The 21,165-nt window shown below is 43.6% G+C and overlaps 1 protein-coding gene across 7 annotated transcripts in view; it reads left to right on the top strand.

Annotated features, from left to right (window-relative positions):
- LOC139390500 (fibroblast growth factor 13-like) overlaps nucleotides 1–21,165 on the top strand; it is a 203,752-nt gene that overhangs the window by 177,522 nt on the left and 5,065 nt on the right. For all 7 annotated transcript variants that reach the window (XM_071137638.1, XM_071137633.1, XM_071137635.1 and 4 more), the window contains one exon: nucleotides 18,383–18,581. In XM_071137638.1, coding sequence (XP_070993739.1) covers nucleotides 18,383–18,581 — 199 coding nt within the window. The remainder of the gene's footprint in view (nucleotides 1–18,382; nucleotides 18,582–21,165) is intronic.

Genomic DNA, 21,165 nt, shown 5'->3' with positions numbered 1-21,165 from the left:
TTGAATAGAATAAAGATGGATCCTGCCTGGATGTGTGTGTGCCCGTGTGCCTACCCACGCATGCGCGAGTGTGTGTGTAGTGTAGGGTTCCCAGGTTATTATACTAGCAGCCTTCATAGTAGATATAAAAGAGCTCTCAGAAATACTCTATTTACTAGATGCTATATTTAACTCACCTGTGGTGATGATTCATAGAATAAGCTAAAGTGCTCCCCTCAGGTGTCTGTGTCTTCGTGTGTTTGTTTTATGGTTATTTTACAGTATACACAGTAACACAGAGAGAGAGAGAGAGAGAGATACAACCCATATTTATGTTTATTTATTTTCCCTTTTGTACTTTAACTATTTGCACATCGTTACAACACTGTATAAATACATAATATGACATTTGAAATGTCTTTATTCTTTTGGAACTTTTGTGAGTGTAATGTTTACTGTTCATTTGTTATTGTTTATTTCACTTTTGTTTAATATCTATTTCACTTGCTATGGCAATGTAAACACATGTTTCCCATGCCAATAAATCCATTAGAGAGAGAGAGAGAGAGAGAGAGAGAGACACAGAGAGAGAGAGAGAGAGAGAGAGAGAGAGAGACAGAGAGAGAGAGACACAGAGAGAGAGAGACACATAGAGAGAGAGAGACACAGAGAGAGAGAGACAGAGAGAGAGAGAGAGAGAGACAGAGAGAGAGAGAGAGAGAGAGACACAGAGAGAGAGAGAGAGAGAGAGAGAGAGACACACAGAGAGAGAGAGAGACACATAGAGAGAGAGAGAGAGAGAGACACATAGAGAGAGAGAGAGAGAGAGACATAGAGAGAGAGAGACACACAGAGAGAGAGAGAGAGACACAGAGAGAGAGAGAGAGACACAGAGAGAGAGAGAGAGACAGAGAGAGAGAGAGACACACAGAGAGAGAGAGAGACGCATAGAGAGAGAGAGAGAGAGAGACACAGAGAGAGAGACACAAAGAGAGAGAGAGACACAGAGAGAGAGAGAGAGAGACACAGAGAGAGAGAGAGAGAGAGAGAGAGACACAGAGAGAGAGAGAGAGAGAGAGAGAGAGAGAGAGAGAGAGAGAGAGATGGATGGATCTGCCCTCTGCTCCCTCCCGATCATAACCACATGAAGATAGTTTAGGTATATTTGCCCTCATTGTTTGACAATTGTTTGAGGTTGTATTTATATGTTGTTTTGTTTGATGTTGATGTTTTTTCTTTGATCCTGACCTGTAGTAATGTTAAATGCAGTAATTACTTACCATTACAACAGTGTATAACCTGCTGTATTTTATAGAATCTTGATTTAGCACACTGCTGGTGCTTATAGTCTTGAATTCCCCCTACACACTTATACAGCCACCTCCAGACTAAGATTGTGCAACCCTCCAGCAGCAACATAGCATTCAGCTTTGTAAATGGGACGATAGTTGTGGTTCATGGAGGAGGAAAGATTTTCCATTTGAGCTGAATTAGTGAGTGGATTGAATTGATTCGTTATTCAGCAGGGTGTCTGTGTGGCTGACTGCTACGTGCTGCTATGGTAAACTGCTGCCTCTTCACAGGAGGGGGGTTTCGCCAATTTCTGGCCAGCGTTTCAGGGAGATTCCCAATCAATGGTGGAGACGCAGGTGACGACGTAGGCTAGCCAGGGAGGCAAGGGGCTGCTGCTGTGGTGTTCCTTCGTCTGAGTACCATTGTGTAGGTGGTTGTGAGTGTGTTCAAATGTTGGTTTGTGAACGTGTGTTTGAAAACCTTCTAAAGTGCATTCAGAAAGTATTCAGACCCCTTGACTTTTTCCACTTTGTTACGTTACACCCTTATCTTAAAATTGATTCAATTGTCCCCCCACCCCCCCATTTACATAAGTATTCAGACCCTTTACTCAGTACTTTGTTGAAGCACCTATGACATTTTTTTATTTATATTACATATACAGTACCAGTCAAAAGTTTTAGAACACCTACTCATTCAAGGGTTGTTCTTTATTTGTACTATTTTCACATTGTAGAATAATACTAAAGACATCAAAACTATGAAATAACACATATGGAATTATGTTGTAACCAAAACCAAAAACTACTTCTTCAAAGTAGACACCCTTTTCCTTAATGACAGCTTTGCACACGCTTGGCATTCTCTCAACCAGCTTCATGAGGTAGTCACCTGGAATGCATTTCAATTAACAGGTGTGCCTTGTTAAAAGTTAATTTGTGGAATTTCTTTCCTTCTTAATGCGTTTGTGGCAATCACTTGTGTTGTGACAAAGTAGGAGTGGTATACTGAAGATAGCCCTATTTGGTAAAAGACCAAGTCCATATTATGGCAAGAACAGCTCAAATAAGCAAAGAGAAACAACAGTCAATACGGAACATTTCAAGAACTTTGAACGTTTCTTCAAGTGCAGTCGCAAAAACCATCAAGCGCTATGATGAAACTCTCAAGAGGACCATCACAGGAAAGGAAGACCCAGAGTTATCTCTTCTACAGAGGATACGTACATTAGAGTTACCAGCCTTAGAAATTGCAACCCAAATAAATGCTTCACAGAGTTCAAGTAACAGACACATCTCAACATCAACTGTTCAGAGGAGACTGCGTGAATCAGGCCTTCATGGGCGAATTGTTGCAAAGAAACCACTACCAAAGGACACCAATATGAAGAAGAGACTTGCTTGGGCCAAGAAACATGAGCAAAGGACATTAGACCGGTGGAAATATGTCCTTTGGTCTGATGAGTCCAAATTTGAGATTTTTGGTTCCAACCGCCATGTCTTTGTGAGACGCAGAGTAGGTGAACGGATGATCTATGCATGTGTGGTTCACATCGTGAAGCACGAAGGAGGAGGTGTTATGGTGTGGGGGTGCTTTGCTGGTGACACTGTCAGTGATTTATTTAGAACTCAATGCACACTTAACCATCATGGCTACCACAGCATTCTGCAGCGATATACCATCCCATCTGGTTTGAGCTTAGTGGGACTATCATTTGTTTTTCAACAGGACAATGACCCAACACACCTCCAGGCTGTGTAAGGGCTATTTGACCAAGAAGGAGAGTGATGGTGTGCTGCATCAGATGACCTGGCCTCCACAATCATCCGACCTCAACCCAATTGAGAGGGTTTGGGAACAGTTGAACCGCAGGGTGAAGCAGCCAACTAGTGCTCAGCGTATGTGGAAACTCCTTGAAGACTGTTGGAAAAGCATTCCAGGTGAAGCTGGTTGAGAGAATGCCAAGAGTGTGCAAAGCTGTCATCAAGGAAAAGGTGAAGAAAACTTTGAAGAATCTAAAATATATTTTAAAACACACTTTTTTGGTTACTACATGATTCTGTATGTGTTATTTCATAGTTTTGATGTCATCACTATTATTCTACAATGAAGAAAAAGGTTAAAATAAAGAAAAACCCTTGAATAAGTAGGTGTGTCCAAACTTTTGACTGGTACTGTATGTGTAATACATGTACATATCATTGCAGACTCATTATGATATTTGACATTTCATCTACTGGGGTTGTGGGTGTTTGTGTGTCCATGTTCTTTTGTCCACGTGAGAGAGAGAATGTGTGAAAGGAAGGAGCAGGAGGTAGAGTGTTCAGTACATGTGTGGGTGACGCAGAATGCACCAGTGAAAATGTATGAATCCAGAGGAGTCACAATGTGTGGGAAGAGAGGGAATCAATTAAACATGTATTTTCCTTTATCCCGTCTACTCTCCTCTCTGCCCTATTCTAGCTGTTTTTCATCCGGCCTCGTATGTAATATTCAGCTCCTCACAGTTTGTCACAGCCCTCTTGACTCACCGTTGCTGAAAAATACAGCTAGATGGTAAAACAGGCTTTTCATTTTGTCGCAGGGAAACGATCCTTGTACACACCATTGTCACCAAGATGTGGTAAATGGTTTTACAGTGTCTGTCGATGTTCTGTAGGGTATGTATTCTAATCAGGTAGGCTATCAAAAATTAGCCATGTTACTGTGCATTTCCTTAAATTCCTTAATCGTGTTTCTCTGTGACAAAGGATGACCAGTGTGGAGTGTTTATGTTGACGTCAATGTTCTCTTTAAAATGACTAGCTAGTTTCACGACTTCCGCCGAAGTCGATCCCGCTCCTTTTTCGGGCGGTGTTCGGCGGTCGACGTCACCGACCTTCTAGCCATCACTTATCCATTTTTCATTTTCCATTGGTTTTTTCTTGTCTTCCTTTACGCCTGGTTCCAATCCCATCAATTACATGTTGTGTATTTAACCCTCATGTCCTTGTCGGAGATTGTTTTTTTTGTATGTGATGTTCTATTTAGTGTTGGTGGGGCGACGGGTTTTGTACCCACTTTGTTATTTTGTACATTTTGGAGGTCTGTCAGCATTTATTAAACAACTCCGTTTATACCAAGTTCGTTCTCCTGCGCCTGACTTCCCTGCCACCAACACGCACCCTCCTTACAAGCTAGTCTAAATAGTGTCTATGGTATTTCTCCAAAGGTGCCTTTGAAGTTTGGTCATTTATTTATCTGTGGGTCACTGGGAGTAGAGTATGTCACTAGGGTTCCAGTCTGAGTCTAGGGGGGGACGACTAGTGGGTATGGAGACAATAACATATAAAAGGAATGGAAACATTGTAGTTTGGGGTTCCGAATTATCATATGTTCAAATTGTGCAGATCTTACATAATGTACAGAGGTTGTGTAACAGTGTATGAATATAATTTGGTTAAAAGGTTCAGCGGTATTTGAATATAATTTGGTTACTGGAGGTGTGAAGTTGTACTGCTTTTAATGCTGTTCTTCTTCTGTCCCTGTGGGTATGTTTGAGTATATGTGTGTTTGCATGGTGGAAAAAGATTATGAGATATGCACCCCTGTTTTTCCACCCAGAAGCACAATACCTCTGCAAAATAGCTGTCCCTATCGCAGGGATCCTCTCGAGGGTCATTAACCAGCCATAGTGTGTGTTTTGTGCCTGTATGAGTGTGTGTTTGTATTTTGTATTTGCAAAAGCTTTTCCACCAGCTTAGAGCCTCCAAATCTATTCCGAACAAATTAACACATTGTAAATGTTTTTTTTATCTGGGGATAAAAAAAAGTGTTTTTTATTCCACTGCCACTCAGTGACTAAATAGTAAAATAGTGTGGCCATTGAAAAGGGAAGGCATTTAGACAGATTTGTTTGGGAGAGAGGATAGTGAGCGGTGGCGGCGCCATAATCTTTGTGAGTCTCCCAGGCTTTGACACTGCTGTAAAGACACCAGCACACGGCTCGGCCTTGATTCTATTGGTGTCGTTTCAGTTAGTAGAATATGGGCACTGGGTGCAGGCACAGGACTGGCAGCATCGATTTGTGCTCGGGCGCGAAGAGTGGCGCCAATACTCTTACAGAGAAGATCAGATCCATTATGCCTTTATTTCTTGTTCCACTGCCGCGCCTCGGGGGAACATTATTGGGTTTTAATTACAACTGTGCATTCATTTGATTGCAATTTCAAAGTAAATGGTAATTGATTGTGTTTTCTTTCTTGGCACGGCTACAGCAAGGCATTGAATATGCATTACACTCTATAAAACTCACAGGGCTGTAGTATTGTGTTGTAGTGCTTGCATTGTTTTATGTCTGTGTGTTGATATCACAGATGGGCTGGGGAAACCTCATGCAGCACGTCACACTCAGTGCTTGTGTCAGCCTGTAAACATTGCCCCCATTGCTGAAGCTATTGGGTCGTAAAGTGTTAAGGCGCTATCGCTAAACTGCACTGGGATATCCCTCCACTGCTGTAAATCTGAACCCCCCCCAGGTTCTAGAGAACTGTCTGTGATGCCTGACGAAGAGGAGTATGTGTGTACAGTATGTGTGGCAGGTAGCCTAGTGGTTAAGAGCGTTGGGCCAGTAACCGATAGGTCGCTGGTTCGAATCCCCGAGCCAACTCGGTGAAACGTCTTCCAATGTGCCCTTAAGTAAGGCACTTAGCTCTTGGTAAGAGCGTCTGCTAAATGACTAAAATGTAAAAGTCTGTATGTATGTAAGCAGGGTTTATGGTGAAAGACACTGAAGGTGCTGTATACATGTCTGTGGAGAGAGGGTTAAAGTGAATCAGTGAGCATAAAGGACACATCTTAAAGGAATGGGATATGTCCTTTAAAATAGATGGATGTAGGAACGGAGAGAGTGATCGATATGATTAAAGGAGGCTGAGAGAGTGCCTGACAAAATGATGAGGTTGAGAGATATATGGGGACAGAGGGGAAGATAGGAGAACAGTGAAGAAGAGCGAGGGGGTGAGCTTATCTCCCTCTCTCACACACATAAACAAACACATTACAACAACCATCTCTTGCATGTGTTCCTCTATACATACTCCCTTACCCACCTCCCTTGTTCACTCTCTGTCTAACATGTTTACACACACACACTCACTCAGTTACCGCCGAGGCAGGGGATACCCTATGTGGGAGGGGAGGTACAGTGAGGCAGGGGTGGGGATGGTGACAGGGAGGAGAGGAGAGGGGTGAGACCGTGGGGTTTCCCTATGTTGTAGTCACAATAAAACCAAATAAGATATGGATCATAAAGCTCCCACCAACATGACTCATTGACTGCAGTACACAACATAGCTACGGTGATAGGGGGCGGTGAGAGGGGTACACAGTAAGGGTGTGTGTGTGTACTCTCTCTCACACCCCCTTTTAATCACAGCTTTGACATGTAGCTAAGATTGATTTCCAGCCATGGCAACATGACACACTCCAAAAAAAATGACTCTTTTATCTTTAATCTCATTGGTCACATTTAGCTTCATTGATTTTCCATGTGATATGGGCTTTAATACTGTAGGTCGTTACAGAATGATATTGTTACTGTCGGCACAGTACACTATAATAATAGCTGCCTATTCTAGAAGCATATCTCTCTGCTCTCAGCCCCTTGATGTGTGTGAAGGCTTCCTGCTGTGCAGCATTTCAACAGGGGGACTCATCAGCTCACTGCTGTCCCTCTCTGCATTGTCCTGTGCTCCAAGTAAAGCCATGTATTCTAATGGGATAATTTTAAGTCTGTGTACCCAAACCACCAGTCATAGACAGCCAGGCTTGGGGAGGAGAGGAGGGCATATAATTTCCATGCAGATAGCTTTTTCTCTCCTCTCTCGTTTTTTTCTTTCTATCTAAAATAATGTTCCCCCGCACCAATTTGCCGAGATGTGTTTTGCTCCGTCTAGCTCTGGATAGTCGTGATTAAAATGGTGTTGGCCTTTTTTCACCGCACCGTGGGTTTTACTGAACACTAGCCATTGCTATTGACTGAGGGAGAAACTGATGCAGCCACTGGAGTCATGTGGATCCAGCCTCCTCTGTCAAAGAGACTAATAGAATAGGACTAGGGTTTCCCTCCATCTTGGCTCCTCCTTGTGTCAGATTCTTCTGTCTTCCTTAGAATAGAACAGGGGTTTCTGGAAATCCCTTCCATCTTGGCTCTAAAAGTGTCTCTGTCCTCCATAGACCCAATCTAGTTCAATAAGGCGAGGCTGGCAATCGCTTCCATTTGGCTCTCAATGTGTCTGTGTCTATCTGCATGCGCCTTTCATCCATAGCCATTCACTCCACTCCAGGGTGACTGCAGCGAGCCAAATCCACATAAGCTCATTAATGGAGGTAGAACAGGACTCCTGGCTCAAAAGCTGAGCAGCCCATCGTTTTCCCACCAAGCTGTTAGAGCACGGCACAGGAATGAATACTGCCTCGCCTCTCCATGCTCGATACGCTGTTTGCTCGCCATGGTAATCACAGAGAGAGGGAGATGTGGGAGGAAGGGCAGGAGAGCGGGAAGAGAGATTGGGGGAGTGAGTAATGGAGAATGGGGTGACTCGAGAGAAAGGGTTGAAGAGCAATGAGGGAGAGAGGAAAACATACAGAAAAATAGAGAACAAGAGCAGAAGTATTGCGCTAACTTACTACCTTTAAACTATCTGCTCTCTGCCTCCACACGGCTAGACAAATGCTTGGGCTTGGCGGTCAGAGAGAGGCAGGTTGATGCATGGCCAAAGCACAGGGAAATAAAGCGCACAGCATTAGGAGAAAGATCACCATTAATGGCTCTTTAGGCTGTTGACACTTGTTTTCAGGATGTTGTTGTCCCAGGTTTTAAATGTGTTGCATTTAAACATTCAACCCAGTTTAGTATTTTGGGAAAATAACAGTCCATTTCAGCATCCTCTTCGTTTGCCGCCTCCCCTGCACTGTTTTTGTTGATTTCATTAATGCAATTATAATGAATTACCTTTCACCAGATAGAACTCAAACGAGTTTAATCCGATCCCTCTCTCCTAAAGCAGATTTGCATTTCAGTACGAGGGTTTAATTGGTTTTATCTGACCTTCAAACCAAAGCATTAGCCATGGTCGCGCGCTAACGGAACAGTTATATAAGTGGAAAACCCCATCTCTGAATCTTTTTAAACTGTGAAGAGCATTTTCTGGGAGAATGGTTGAGAACTGTACTCCTTACAGAGGGAAGGAGTCTCAGTTACCCTGCTTCTCAGAAGTCAGAACAGTCAAAGACTTCTTCATCTGTCATTTGGTTCAGACACAGACATAGAGAGACAGTACACCCTGGGGGCTAGCTTGGGCTCTGTCTGTCATCAAAGGCAGAACTGACTGCAGCAGACACGACCCCTCCCCTAACGGTCCTTCATTTCCTTGCCGTTTGTTAGAGTAGACTGTTGATGACCAGGTTAACAACAACATATATTTAGCAGCCTGCATGCATATACATATACAACTAGGACACTTTTTAAAAAAAGCACCAGCAAGGGGGGTCATTTTGACGCCAAAGGGTCAAAAACGTCACGATTTCCAAAACTATTTTTTTTATCCTTCTGAAATTTTAGGACTTTGTCAAGCAACTAGATACCGACATACACTGAGTATGCCAAATCATAGGAACACCTTCCTAATATTGCGTTGCAAATGACAGTATAGCCACAAACCTAGATGACTGAGTTAGCTGTTTGGATAAGGGGATTGTAAATGTAAATGACAATTGTTTTAGATTGATTTTACCTTATTTTACCGCTGGAGACAAATGTGAAACCGGTAATATGACAGTAAACTGCAGCACCTTTTCTACTGTGAAGTTTAGGAAATGCTGGCCTTATCAATCAAATGTATTTATTATGCCCTTTTTACATCACAAAGTGTTATACAGAAACCCAGCCTAAAACCCCAAACAGCAAGCAATGCAGAAGCACGGTGGCTAGGAAAAACTCCCTAGAAAGGCAGGAACCTAGGAAGAAACCTAGAGAGGAACCAGGCTCTGAAGGGAAGCCAGTCCTCTTTTGGCTGTGCCTGGTGGAGATTATAACAGTACATGGCCAAGATGTTCAAACGTTCATAGATGACCAGCAGGGTTAAATAATAATAATCACAGTGGTTGTAGAGGGTGTAACAGGTCAGCACCTCAGGAGTTGTCTTTTACCTTTATTTAACTAGGCAAGTCAGTTAAGAACAAATTCTTATTTACAATGACGGCCTAGGAACAGTAGGTTAACTGCCTGTTCAGGGGCAGAACGACAGATTTGTACCTTGTCAGCTCGGGGGTTTGAACTTGCAACCTTCCGGTTACTAGTCCAACGCTCTAACCACAAGGCTACCCTGCCGCCTCAGTTGGAGAGAGTCGAAAACAGCAGGTCCGGGACAATGAACAGGTCAGGGTTCCTAAGCCGCAGGCAGAACAGTTGAAACTGGAGCAGCAGCACGACCAGGAGAACTGGGGACAGCAAGAAGTCATCAGGCCAGGTAGTCCTGAGGCAAGGTCCTAGGGCTCAGGTCGTCAGAGAGAAGAGAGAGACAGAGAGAGACAGAGAGAGAGAATTAGAGGGAGCATACTTAAATTCACACAGGACACCGGGTAAGACAGGAGAAATGCTCCAGAGGGGTCAGGAGACACTGTGGCCCCGTCCGACCAGGCAGGATATAACCCCACCCACTTTGCCAAAGTCCAGCCCCCACACCACTAGATGGATATCTTCAACCACCAACCTACTACCCTGAGACAAGGCCGAGTATAGCCCACCAAGATCTCATCCACGACACGAACACGAGGGGGGTGAAACCTGCAGGGGTGTAATTTGGAGACTCAAGCTTCTGTAGACATGCGCAAATCACAGTATAGCGCCAAACCTACCGAGTTGATTTATGATTTCTATAAAGTTGAAATGATATGCCCAGCCTTCACTGTATAGCCACCGTTAGTAATACCTGCATGCATTCAGAACTGTCACTTTAGCGTTAGTTTCCTTACATTTTGCGTCATTCCATTACATTGTTAGTTTAACTTCCTTACCTCAGTCACATTCGTGTGGTTGTTCTGGAGGATCGCCAGCAATAGTGCATCATATTAGGCCAACGTATTACAAGTTGTGCAGTCATTTGTGGCAGGTAGCCTTTTTGTATCATTATGGAACGCAGGCCATATGCACAGCCGCAGTTTAAACCTGGAGCCTGGAGCACGGTTCACAACGACTGGTCCGTTGTCATCACAGTTCCATGATTAGTGAGGATTATTAGGACAGATTTATAGGAATACTGTTCAACCCCTATTGTAAACTACTCTCACCTTCCAATTTTTCTAGTTTTTTAAAATTATTATTCATGAGTACTTTGATAACCCTAAATAGTATTTTTAAATCTACCAAATTGGTGCAAAGCTTTTTTACAAATATTAACATGGCTTTCTTTAATTGATCCCTAGTATTCTGAACCGTTCTTTAATTGATCCCTAGTATTCTGAACCGTTCTTTTATTGTCTGTCGAGAAAATTCCCATTCAAATGAAAAGGTACACCAACTCTAAAAGGATGGCTTTAGATACCTTTACTGAAACCCTATGAGAAAATCTGTCAGCCAGCAAGTGGGAGGGTTTTCAGTGGTTGAATTACATTTATTCATGCGCAAGGGAACCACGCTTGTAAAGCCCGTTACGCACCTGCAGGTAAGTCTTAACAGTAGTGGTGCATGGGTAAAATAACCGGGGAAGCCAAGCCAGGGGGAAAAAGCATCATATTATAACCTATGTGTTGTGATAATTACGTTGTTTAATCTATAACCTGTTAGTTCATATGCCTTGTGACTGTGATATATAGGCCTAAAGGCCGAGTCAATAAGAAAACACAGTGGCAGAATAAATTCAACCACACCTTTGGTTCATCACAAAACCAGAGAGCAACTTCTGTTTGGCACACAAAGCATATAGCATGTAACAAACAGTTACATGGCCTACAGCATGGTCAACCAAGTTAATGTTTCCGACATTTTCAGACTACTAAACAACTATTGAACCACGGAGAGTTGGACTACAAAACAACTATTGAACCACGGAGAGTTACCACAAGTCGCAAAGAAAACAGGAGCTGCCTGCACCATTTCAACATCATCCAAATTTGGCCTCCCTTGATAAAAAAAAAAGTAGAAAATAATAGCCAATCAGCGTTGCTTGAGCTCAACTGTGAATGAAAAGTGTCACGGGATGCCCTCCAATCACATAGGGCTATTATTGTATACTTGTTTTTATGGGAGGCCAAATGCTTGTTGGCTTCCGTTGCATTCAATGCTATGGGCGGCAACAATGTCATACAAAGGGACGCTGTTTAACTCGCTCAGAAGCTCTGATGAGATACATTCAGCCTCTTGCGAGTTGAAGGAAAATTATGAAACACAGAGAGACTAAATAAATATTTTATAGTCCATGGAGAACAAGAGCACCTCCTCCCAGCTGCCCACTGCACTGAGGCTAGGTAACACGGTCACCACCGATAAATCCATGATTATCGAAAACTTCAACAAGCATTTCTCAACGGCTGGCCATGCCTTCCTCCTGGCTACTCCAACCTTGGCCAACAGCTCCGCCCCCCCCCCCCCCCCCCCCCCCCCCGCAGCTACTCGCCCAAGCCTCTCCAGGTTCTCCTTTACCCAAATCCAGATAGCAAATGTTCTGAAAGAGCTGCAAAACCTGGACCCGTACAAATCAGCTGGGCTTGACAATCTGGACCCTCTATTTCTGAAACTATCCGCCGCCATTGTCGCAACCCCTATTACCAGCCTGTTCAACCTCTCTTTCATATCGTCTGAGATCCCCAAGGATTGGAAAGCTGCCGCAGTCATCCCCCTCTTCAAAGGGGGAGACACCCTGGACCCAAACTGTTACAGACCTATATCCATCCTACCCTGGACCCAAACTGTTACAGACCTATATCCATCCTGCCCTGCCTATCTAAGGTCTTCGAAAGCCAAGTCAACAAACAGGTCACTGACCATCTTGAATCCCACCGTACCTTCTCCGCTGTGCAATCTGGTTTCCGAGCCGGTCACGGGTGCACCTCATCCACGCTCAGGGTACTAAACGATATCATAACCGCCATCGATAAAAGACAGTACTGTGCAGCCGTCTTCATCGACCTGGCCAAGGCTTTCGACTCTGTCAATCACCATATTCTTATCGGCAGACTCAGTAGCCTCGGTTTTTCTAATGACTGCCTTGCCTGGTTCACCAACCACTTTGCAGACAGAGTTCAGTGTGTCAAATCGGAGGGCATGTTGTCCGGTCCTCTGGCAGTCTCTATGGGGGTGCCACAGGGTTCAATGCTCGGGCCGACTCTTTTCTCTGTATATATCAATGATGTTGCTCTTGCTGCGGGCGATTCCCTGATCCACCTCTACACAGACGACACCATTCTGTATACTTCCGGCCCTTCCTTGGACACTGTGCTATGTAACCTCCAATCTAAAATCAAATACCCTAGTAAAACTGACTATCCTACCGATCCTCGACTTCGGCGATGTCATCTACAAAATAGCTTCCAATACTCTACTCAGCAAACTGGATGCAGTTTATCACAGTGCCATCCGTTTTGTTACTAAAGCACCTTATCCCACCCACCACTGCGACCTGTATGCTCTAGTCGGCTGGCCCTCGCTACATATTCGTCGCCAGACCCACTGGCTCCAGGTCATCTACAAGTCCATGTTAGGTAAAGCTCCGCCTTATCTCAGTTCACTGGTCACGATGGCAACACCCACCCGTAGCACGCACTCCAGCAGGCGTATCTCACTGATCATCCCTAAAGCCAACACCTCATTTGGCCGCCTTTCGTTCCAGTTCTCTGCTGCCTGTGACTGGAACGAATTGCAAAAATCGCTGAAGTTGGAGACTTATCTCCCTCACCAACTTCAAACATCTGCTATCTGAGCAGCTAACCGATCGCTGCAGCTGTACATAGTCTATCGGTAAATTGCCCACCCAATTTACCTACCTCATCCCCATACTGTTTATATTTATTTACTTTTCTGCTCTTTTGCACACCTGTACATGACCATCTGATCATTTATCACTCCAGTGTTAATCTGCTAAATTGTAATTATTCGCCTACCTCCTCATGCCTTTTGCACACAATGTATATAGCCTTTTTTTTTCTACTGTGTTATTGACTTGTTGTTTACTCCATGTGAAACTCTGTGTTGTCTGTTCACACTGCTATGCTTTATCTTGGCAAGGTCGCAGTTGTAAATGAGAACTTGTTCTCAACTAGCCTACCTGATTAAATAAAGGTGAAATAAAAATGTATTATTTTATTAATTTTGTCAATTTTTGGGGGAAGCCTGGCTGAATACTAACTACTGAGAAGTACGTAGGAAAGTGTACATTTCCTAAGTATGAATAGGGCCCTTCCAGTGTTCTCCTTCGGTGTCATGGTAGCTTAGCGGTGTGCCAGGGTTGAGCTGACAGGAAGTCTCCATGGAGGTGCCATGTCACCGGCGCTGTCTGACAACAGCAGTGTTCCTGTCACCACGGTCTGGGCCAGGACTGGCTCTGGGAGTGACAGGGAGGATGAGAGATGAGCTGAGAATATTTATCTACACTGAAGGTATTTTCACACTTGGTCCATTTCAGATAATTTGTGAACTCAGGGTGGTTCCCTTAATTTTTTGGGGTGGAGTGTGAACACTCCAAAGGAGCTCAGAACCCTCAAAAGAGCCCTGGAAGCGAACCGAACTGAGACCATTTTGAGAGGTAGTCTCAAAAGGGCAATGTGTACACAAGGCTCTCCACGTTTGCTTGTCATTATTCCCACACCACACAGTAGACTACTGCAACACCATTTCCCCTGCCATAACCCCTCACATTGGTGAGAGAAGATGATGTGCAGGTTCGTGGGAAAAGAACGTGTGCTGTTTATGGATATTGATTAGAGATTGTCACGGATGCACAGAAATTCAAATATACAGTTTTGTACTGACACAATGTTCAGGTTATTTGTTTGCAATATGTTGATCTATAAGCTAAGATAGCTTCATAAGCTGTTTATTGATTGTGGGGTTTGAATGGTGTGAGAAGACAACATATTTGGTGAGAATCACAACATAGGGTACAAAATCAAGGTCATTGCTATCCGGGACGGGATCCTTGTGATGTCCCAACTCTGACATTACACATTGAAGTTGACATTTAAAATGGTAAGGGTTACGTTTAGGTTGGGGTTAAGGTTAGGAGTCAGGGTAGGGACGTCCCAAGAATTTCAGATAACACGAACCACAAAATCAATGCTAGCACAACGCTACATCAATGCTGAATGTTGGAAAAAGATATTGGTTCCTTTCTAAACATAGCAATGTGAACGCAAAGAGGACTCCGGCCACAAAATAGGTGAAGTGAACTGGCAAAAGAGTTGAGTCCTCATTCAAAGTTAGGTGAATACAACGAGAACGGAGTTGTTCTGCAACTGTAGGTGGACTATACATGTGTAGAGACTCCAGCCCAGAGTGGATGTATGACTACACAAACACGCAGAGTTGTTCTTCAACTGTAGGTGGACTATACATGTGTAGAGACTCCAGCCCAGAGTGGATGTATGACTACACAAACACGCAGAGTTGTTCTTCAACTGTAGGTGGACTATACATGTGTAGAGACTCCAGCCCAGAGTGGATGTATGACTACACAAACACGCAGAGTTGTCCTTCAACTGTAGGTGGACTATACATGTGTAGAGACTCCAGCCCAGAGTGGATGTATGACTACACAAACACGCAGAGTTGTCCTTCAACTGTAGGTGGACTATACATGTGTAGAGACTCCAGCCCAGAGTGGATGTATGACTACACAAACACGCAGAGTTGTCCTTCAACTGTAGGTGGACTATACATGTGTAGAGACTCCAGCCCAGAGTGGATGTATGACTACACAAACACACAGAGTTGTTCTTCAACTGTAGGTGGACTATACATGTGTAGAGACTCCAGCCCAGAGTGGATGTATGACTACACAAACACGCAGAGTTGTCCTTCAACTGTAGGTGGACTATACATGTGTAGAGACTCCAGCCCAGAGTGGATGTATGACTACACAAACACGCAGAGTTGTCCTTCAACTGTAGGTGGACTATACATGTGTAGAGACTCCAGCCCAGAGTGGATGTATGACTACACAAACACGCAGAGTTGTTCTTCAACTGTAGGTGGACTATACATGTGTAGAGACTCCAGCCCAGAGTGGATGTATGACTACACAAACACGCAGAGTTGTTCTTCAACTGTAGGTGGACTATACATGTGTAGAGACTCCAGCCCAGAGTGGATGTATGACTACACAAACACGCAGCGTTGTCCTTCAACTGTAGGTGGACTATACATGTGTAGAGACTCCAGCCCAGAGTGGATGTATGACTACATTTCATCTAGTGTTGCACTCCCTCTTGTTTCTTTTTGAGGAATAATGATGGGAACTCTCCAGAGAGTAGTATTGTGTTGGGAAAGCCTGATGGCTTTATTGATGACTGGGTGACTGATAGTCAGTGGTGTAAAATACTTTCAAGTACCACTTAAGTCTTTTTTTTTTAGCATCTGTACTTTACTATGAATACTTGACAACTTTTACTTTACTACATTCCTAAAGAAAATAATGTACTTTTTTACCTGCTAAGCATTCAAAATGTCATTTTGCCGACACCCAAAACGACATTTTGAATGCTTAGCAGGACAGGACAATTGTCTAATTCACACATTTATCAAGAGAACCCCCTGGTCATCCTTATTGCCTCTGATCTGGCAGACTCACTAAACACAAATTCTTAGTTTGTAACTGATATCTGACTATTGAAGTGTTCCCCTGGCTATCCGTAAATAAATTAAACAAGAAAATCGTGCCATCTGGGTTGCTTAATATACGGGAATTTGAAATGATTTATACTTTTGATACTTAAGTATATTTAAAACCCAATACTCTTAAGACTACTCAAGTAGTATTTTACTGGGTGACTTTCACTTGAGTCATTTTCTTTTAAGGTTTCTTTAATTTTACTCCACTGGTGATAGTTTGTCATGATCACAACATATATGTGGTCCAGGACCCATCATCCATTTTATGACCGACATCCACTGTGGTACAACTGAGCAATACTAGCTTGTCCCAGTCTGAAAAACATGTCAATTCTCTCCTCTCTAAAGCGTTTGCCAAGTTGCTATAGGACTGCCATTATAGTTTAACCCAGGGTAGTAAAATCTTTTTTCCACGTTTTCCTTTCTCCCTGGTGATTACTTGATTGATCAATGTCATTGAGTTACCAGAGTCCACATGCCTGTTGTGCGAGGCGGGAGAGAAATTAGAGGCTCTATTCACTCTGTGAAGATTAGATTCCGCGATAGAAAAGCAAAGGTTATTTCGCATTGAGCCGACATATGCAGCATTTACGGTGAACGCAGTCTCCGCTAAAACGGGAACATGGCCTTTAAATTTCAATCACGCTGCAAAGCTGAACTTCAGTGATGCGGATTTAGTAGAGCCTTATAGGTAGCCGATCCTACAACACCCAAGATTTGCCGAACATACAGGTTACTTTTTTTTTTTATCCGTTTTTCGTGACTTCTAATTGGTAGTTACAGTCTTGTCCCATCGCGGCAACTCCCCCACGGACTTGGGCGAGGCGAAGGTCGAGAGCCACGCGTCCTCTGAAACACATAATGACGCCTCAAGCCCTGCCTTAGACCGCTGCTCCACTCAGGAGACAAAACATACAGGTTCTTAAAGTGACAAAATAAAGTCAACCGGTTGCAAGTTATTTTCTCCTTCACCATTAATCAAAACCTCAAGACTTCGCTATTAAGCCTAGCCAAGGAGCACACAGGAGAGACCAACATCAAATATACTAACAAAAACAGGTTCTGGTGCCGGGTCAAGGGAAGCACTACCTAAACATTAATTCAACTTCAAATGAAGAAAAATCTAATGTTTTCTCTCAACTTAGTCAGCCAGTTACACACTAACAGCCAGCCTCATGGAAACGTCTCTCTTACCTGCACCTTCCCACTCAAACAACAAAGAAATCTTAATTAAAGAAACAGTCAGCCAATGAAATGACAGGATCAATCAATCAATTAGGTAGAAGCGCGCATGATAAGCAATGTTGACTCAAGAAGAGTGAGAAACCAGCATAACTTCCAACCAAGTCTCAGATTTGAATACCTCAGGTTTAGTTTATTGGTGTTTCTGCCACTGTAGACTGAATGCATAGATGGATCCCAGGCAGAAAGCAGTTGCAAGGTAATTAGGAGACGACAGAGAAAGCAGGAAGAACAGTGCTTTAGTACGGTAGTATAACAGCGGATGTCTCAACAGATAATTCCATCTCCCTATATTATAGAAAACTACAATAGAGACGAGTTTGCAAAATGGAGTGCAATACACACAGGCACGTGTGCTTGTGAGGACGCACAAACACACACATGCATATGTATACACACACACACACACACACACACACACACACACACACACACACACACACACACACACACATCTGAACCTGTTGATTCCCATTGCTAGGAGAGGGCAATAGTTTGGTGAAGGATTGACTAATACATAGTAATCATGTCTTCTATTACAAAGCCTCTGCAGAGGGAACATCCTCCAACAAATGTAATTATTAATTGTCCCATACATTATTAAAACTGCAGAGTAAAATTATAATTAACGTTTAATCTTATGTTTAATTAATGGTCATTTGTATCTATGGCTTAAAGCTATTAATTATTTGCAATGATGAACATAGAAGCTTTTGAAAATACAGTGGTGATTTGGTAAGCATTGAGAGCTGTATGTCTTGAGTCAGATGCTGTATAAGGATCGTTCAACTCTTGAGTGTGTGTACTCTCTGAGCAAGGGTGTGTGTTTGAGTCTTGCCTTCACCTCCTGTTCTTAAGTAATGATGCTTCATATCTCAGTGCCTCTCATTTACTAAAAATCAAGATATGAGAAGGACTCTTCAAACCTCCTTCATCAGTGTCCAGCCCCTCTCCAAGGCTCATCATGTCTTCTCTCTCTCCCTCCCTCTCTCTCTCTCTCCTCAGGAACACTTCACCCCGGAGTGTAAGTTCAAAGAGTCGGTGTTTGAGAACTACTACGTGACCTACTCCTCCATGATCTACAGACAGCAGCAGTCTGGTAGGGGCTGGTACCTTGGTCTGAATAAAGAGGGGGAGATAATGAAGGGAAACCATGTGAAGAAGAACAAGCCAGCAGGCCACTTCCTTCCCAAGCCTTTGAAAGGTGAGTCTGTCCATCTTTTTAACTATACAGGGCTCATACGGTGCTTGGCTCGATTTTGAAGACAATGGAGAAAAATAGAGAAAGGTTTCTTAGGAAACTTTACTTAAAAAAGTAAGTTTCTTGATTATTCTCCCAAGGCCATTACATTGCAAATGAACGTTTATTGGTGATTCACTATAGCCTGGAGCACTGAGCTTTGGCAGCGGTTATTTGTATGAATGGGAGACTTTCCTCCAAAAAAACACAAGGCTTCTCTTTGATTAAATGTCCCTGTTCCCTTTACCTATTCTCCCTCTCTTCCCCTTCCTCAATGTGGGTAGTATCTCCCTACTGCCTAGAGAAAGGCTGCTCTCAGCTACCCTGCCGCTGGGTGTTCTGCTCGGAGGGTGTTCTGCTCGGAGGCAATGGTGTGTGGGCGGGGCTATGGAGCCAGACAGTGGAAAAGGCAATGGCAATGTCCATGGCAAAAAGCTGCAGGAATGATACAGTTCTGCCTGTTTTGAACAGTGACAGCTAGGCTTTTTAACGCTAATGTGTTGGCCAACCAGGCCAGGTGCCTCATGGGAGGAGAGGGAAAGAGGGGGTATGATTGGGTGCTGGATAGATGGATCTGTTCATGTTAAAAAGGCCAAACCTCTTTCATCTAGATCAACACACAGGCTTACCTGAATGAGAAAACAGAGCGCGAGAAAGCATCAGTACTCCACTTCCACAAGATGAAAGGATGAGCTTTCAGATGAAAATTCCTCCTCAAAGTAAAAGAACCACTAGCGACCCAAATTACTCAACCGACGAGAAATGAGCACCGAGCGGCTAGCAATTTCTGTAAAAAATCTGATCAGACGATCAGTCATTCGGTCATTTGGATCTGTCAGTTCCAAGCTCCTTTTATGGTTACAATTTACAGTCTAAAGAGACTGTATCACAAATACATTGTTATCCCGTTCATGTACGTTCTGAAAATCATGGTTAAAAAAGTAAAATAAGTTGTAGTGCCTAAATGAGGGCAGGAGGGCATTGGAGAGTGATGCACTGGGCATTGAATCCCTTTCAACCCCTTTTTCACAAGGGCAGAAAGGCACAGCAAACAGGCAGCTGTAATGACGATGATGCTTTCTCTCCCAGGTTGGCTGGTCTGCTCTCATCCACTGACCAATCGACCAGTAGCTCATTAAAAATCCACATCTCTGCTCACTGAGATCACTGTTTTGCATTTAACAGCCCGACCAGTGTGCCGAGAGAGAGATAGATAGATGGGTATATAGAGAGAGAGAGAGAGAGAGAGAGAGATAGATGGGTATATATATATATAGAGAGAGAGAGATAGATGGGTATATATATATATATATATATATATATATATATATAGAGAGAGAGAGATAGATGGGTATATATATATATATATATATATATATATATAGAGAGAGAGAGAGAGAGAGAGAGAGAGAGAGATAGATGGGTATACAGTGGGGAGAACAAGTATTTGATACACTGCTGATTTTGCAGGTTTCCCACTTACAAAGCATGTAGAGGTCTGTAATTTTATCATAGGTACACTTCAACTGTGAGAGACGGAATCTAAAACAAAAATCCAGAAAATCACATTGTATGATGTTTAAGTAATTCATTTGCATTTTATTGCATGACATAAGTATTTGATCACCTACCAACCCGTAAGAATTCTGGCTCTCACAGACCTGTTAGTTTAGTTTTTCTTTAAGAAGCCCTCCACTCATTACCTGTATTAACTGCACCTGTTTGAACTCGTTACCTGTGTAAAATACACCTGTCCACACACTCAATCAAACAGACTCCAACCTCTCCACAATGGCCAATACCAGAGGGTTGTGTAAGACCATCAGGGATAGAATTGTAGACCTGCACAAGGCTGGGATGGGCTACAGGACAATAGGCAAGCAGCTTGGTGAGAAGGCAACAACTGTTGGCGCAATTATTAGAAAATGGAAGAAGTTCAAGATGACGGTCAATCATCCTCGGTCTGGGGCTCCATGCAAGATCTCACCTCGTGGGGCATCAATGATCATGAGGAAGGTGAGGGATCAGCCCAGAACTACACGGCAGGACCTGGTCAATGACCTGAAGAGAGCTGGGACCACAGTCTCAAAGAAAACCATGAGTAACACACTCGCCGTCATGGATTAAAATCCTGCAGCGCACGCAAGGTCCCCCTGCTCAAGCCAGCGCATGTCCAGGCCCATCTGAAGTTTGCCAATGACCATCTGGATGATCCAGAGGGGGAATGGGAGAAAGTCATGTGGTCTGATGAGACAAAAATAGAGCTTTTTGGTCTAAACTCCACTCGCCGTGTTTGGAGGAAGAAGAAGGATGAGGACAACCCCAAGAACACCATCCCAACCGTGAAGCATGGAGGTGGAAACATCATTCTTTAGGGATGCTTTTCTGCAAAGGGGACAAGACGACTGCACCGTATTGGGGGAGGCTGGATGGGGCCATGTATCGGGAGATCTTGGCCAGCAACCTCCTTGCCTCAGTAAGAGCATTGAAGATGGGTCGTGGCTGGGTCTTCCAGCATGACAACGACCTGAAACACACAGCCAGGGCA

This window comes from Oncorhynchus clarkii, chromosome 31, assembly GCF_045791955.1.
Source record: "Oncorhynchus clarkii lewisi isolate Uvic-CL-2024 chromosome 31, UVic_Ocla_1.0, whole genome shotgun sequence".
In the NCBI taxonomy this organism is placed as follows: Eukaryota; Metazoa; Chordata; class Actinopteri; order Salmoniformes; family Salmonidae; genus Oncorhynchus; species Oncorhynchus clarkii.
The sequence above is the reverse complement of the archived record's forward strand: the minus strand, read 5'-3'. Positions and strand labels throughout refer to the sequence as shown.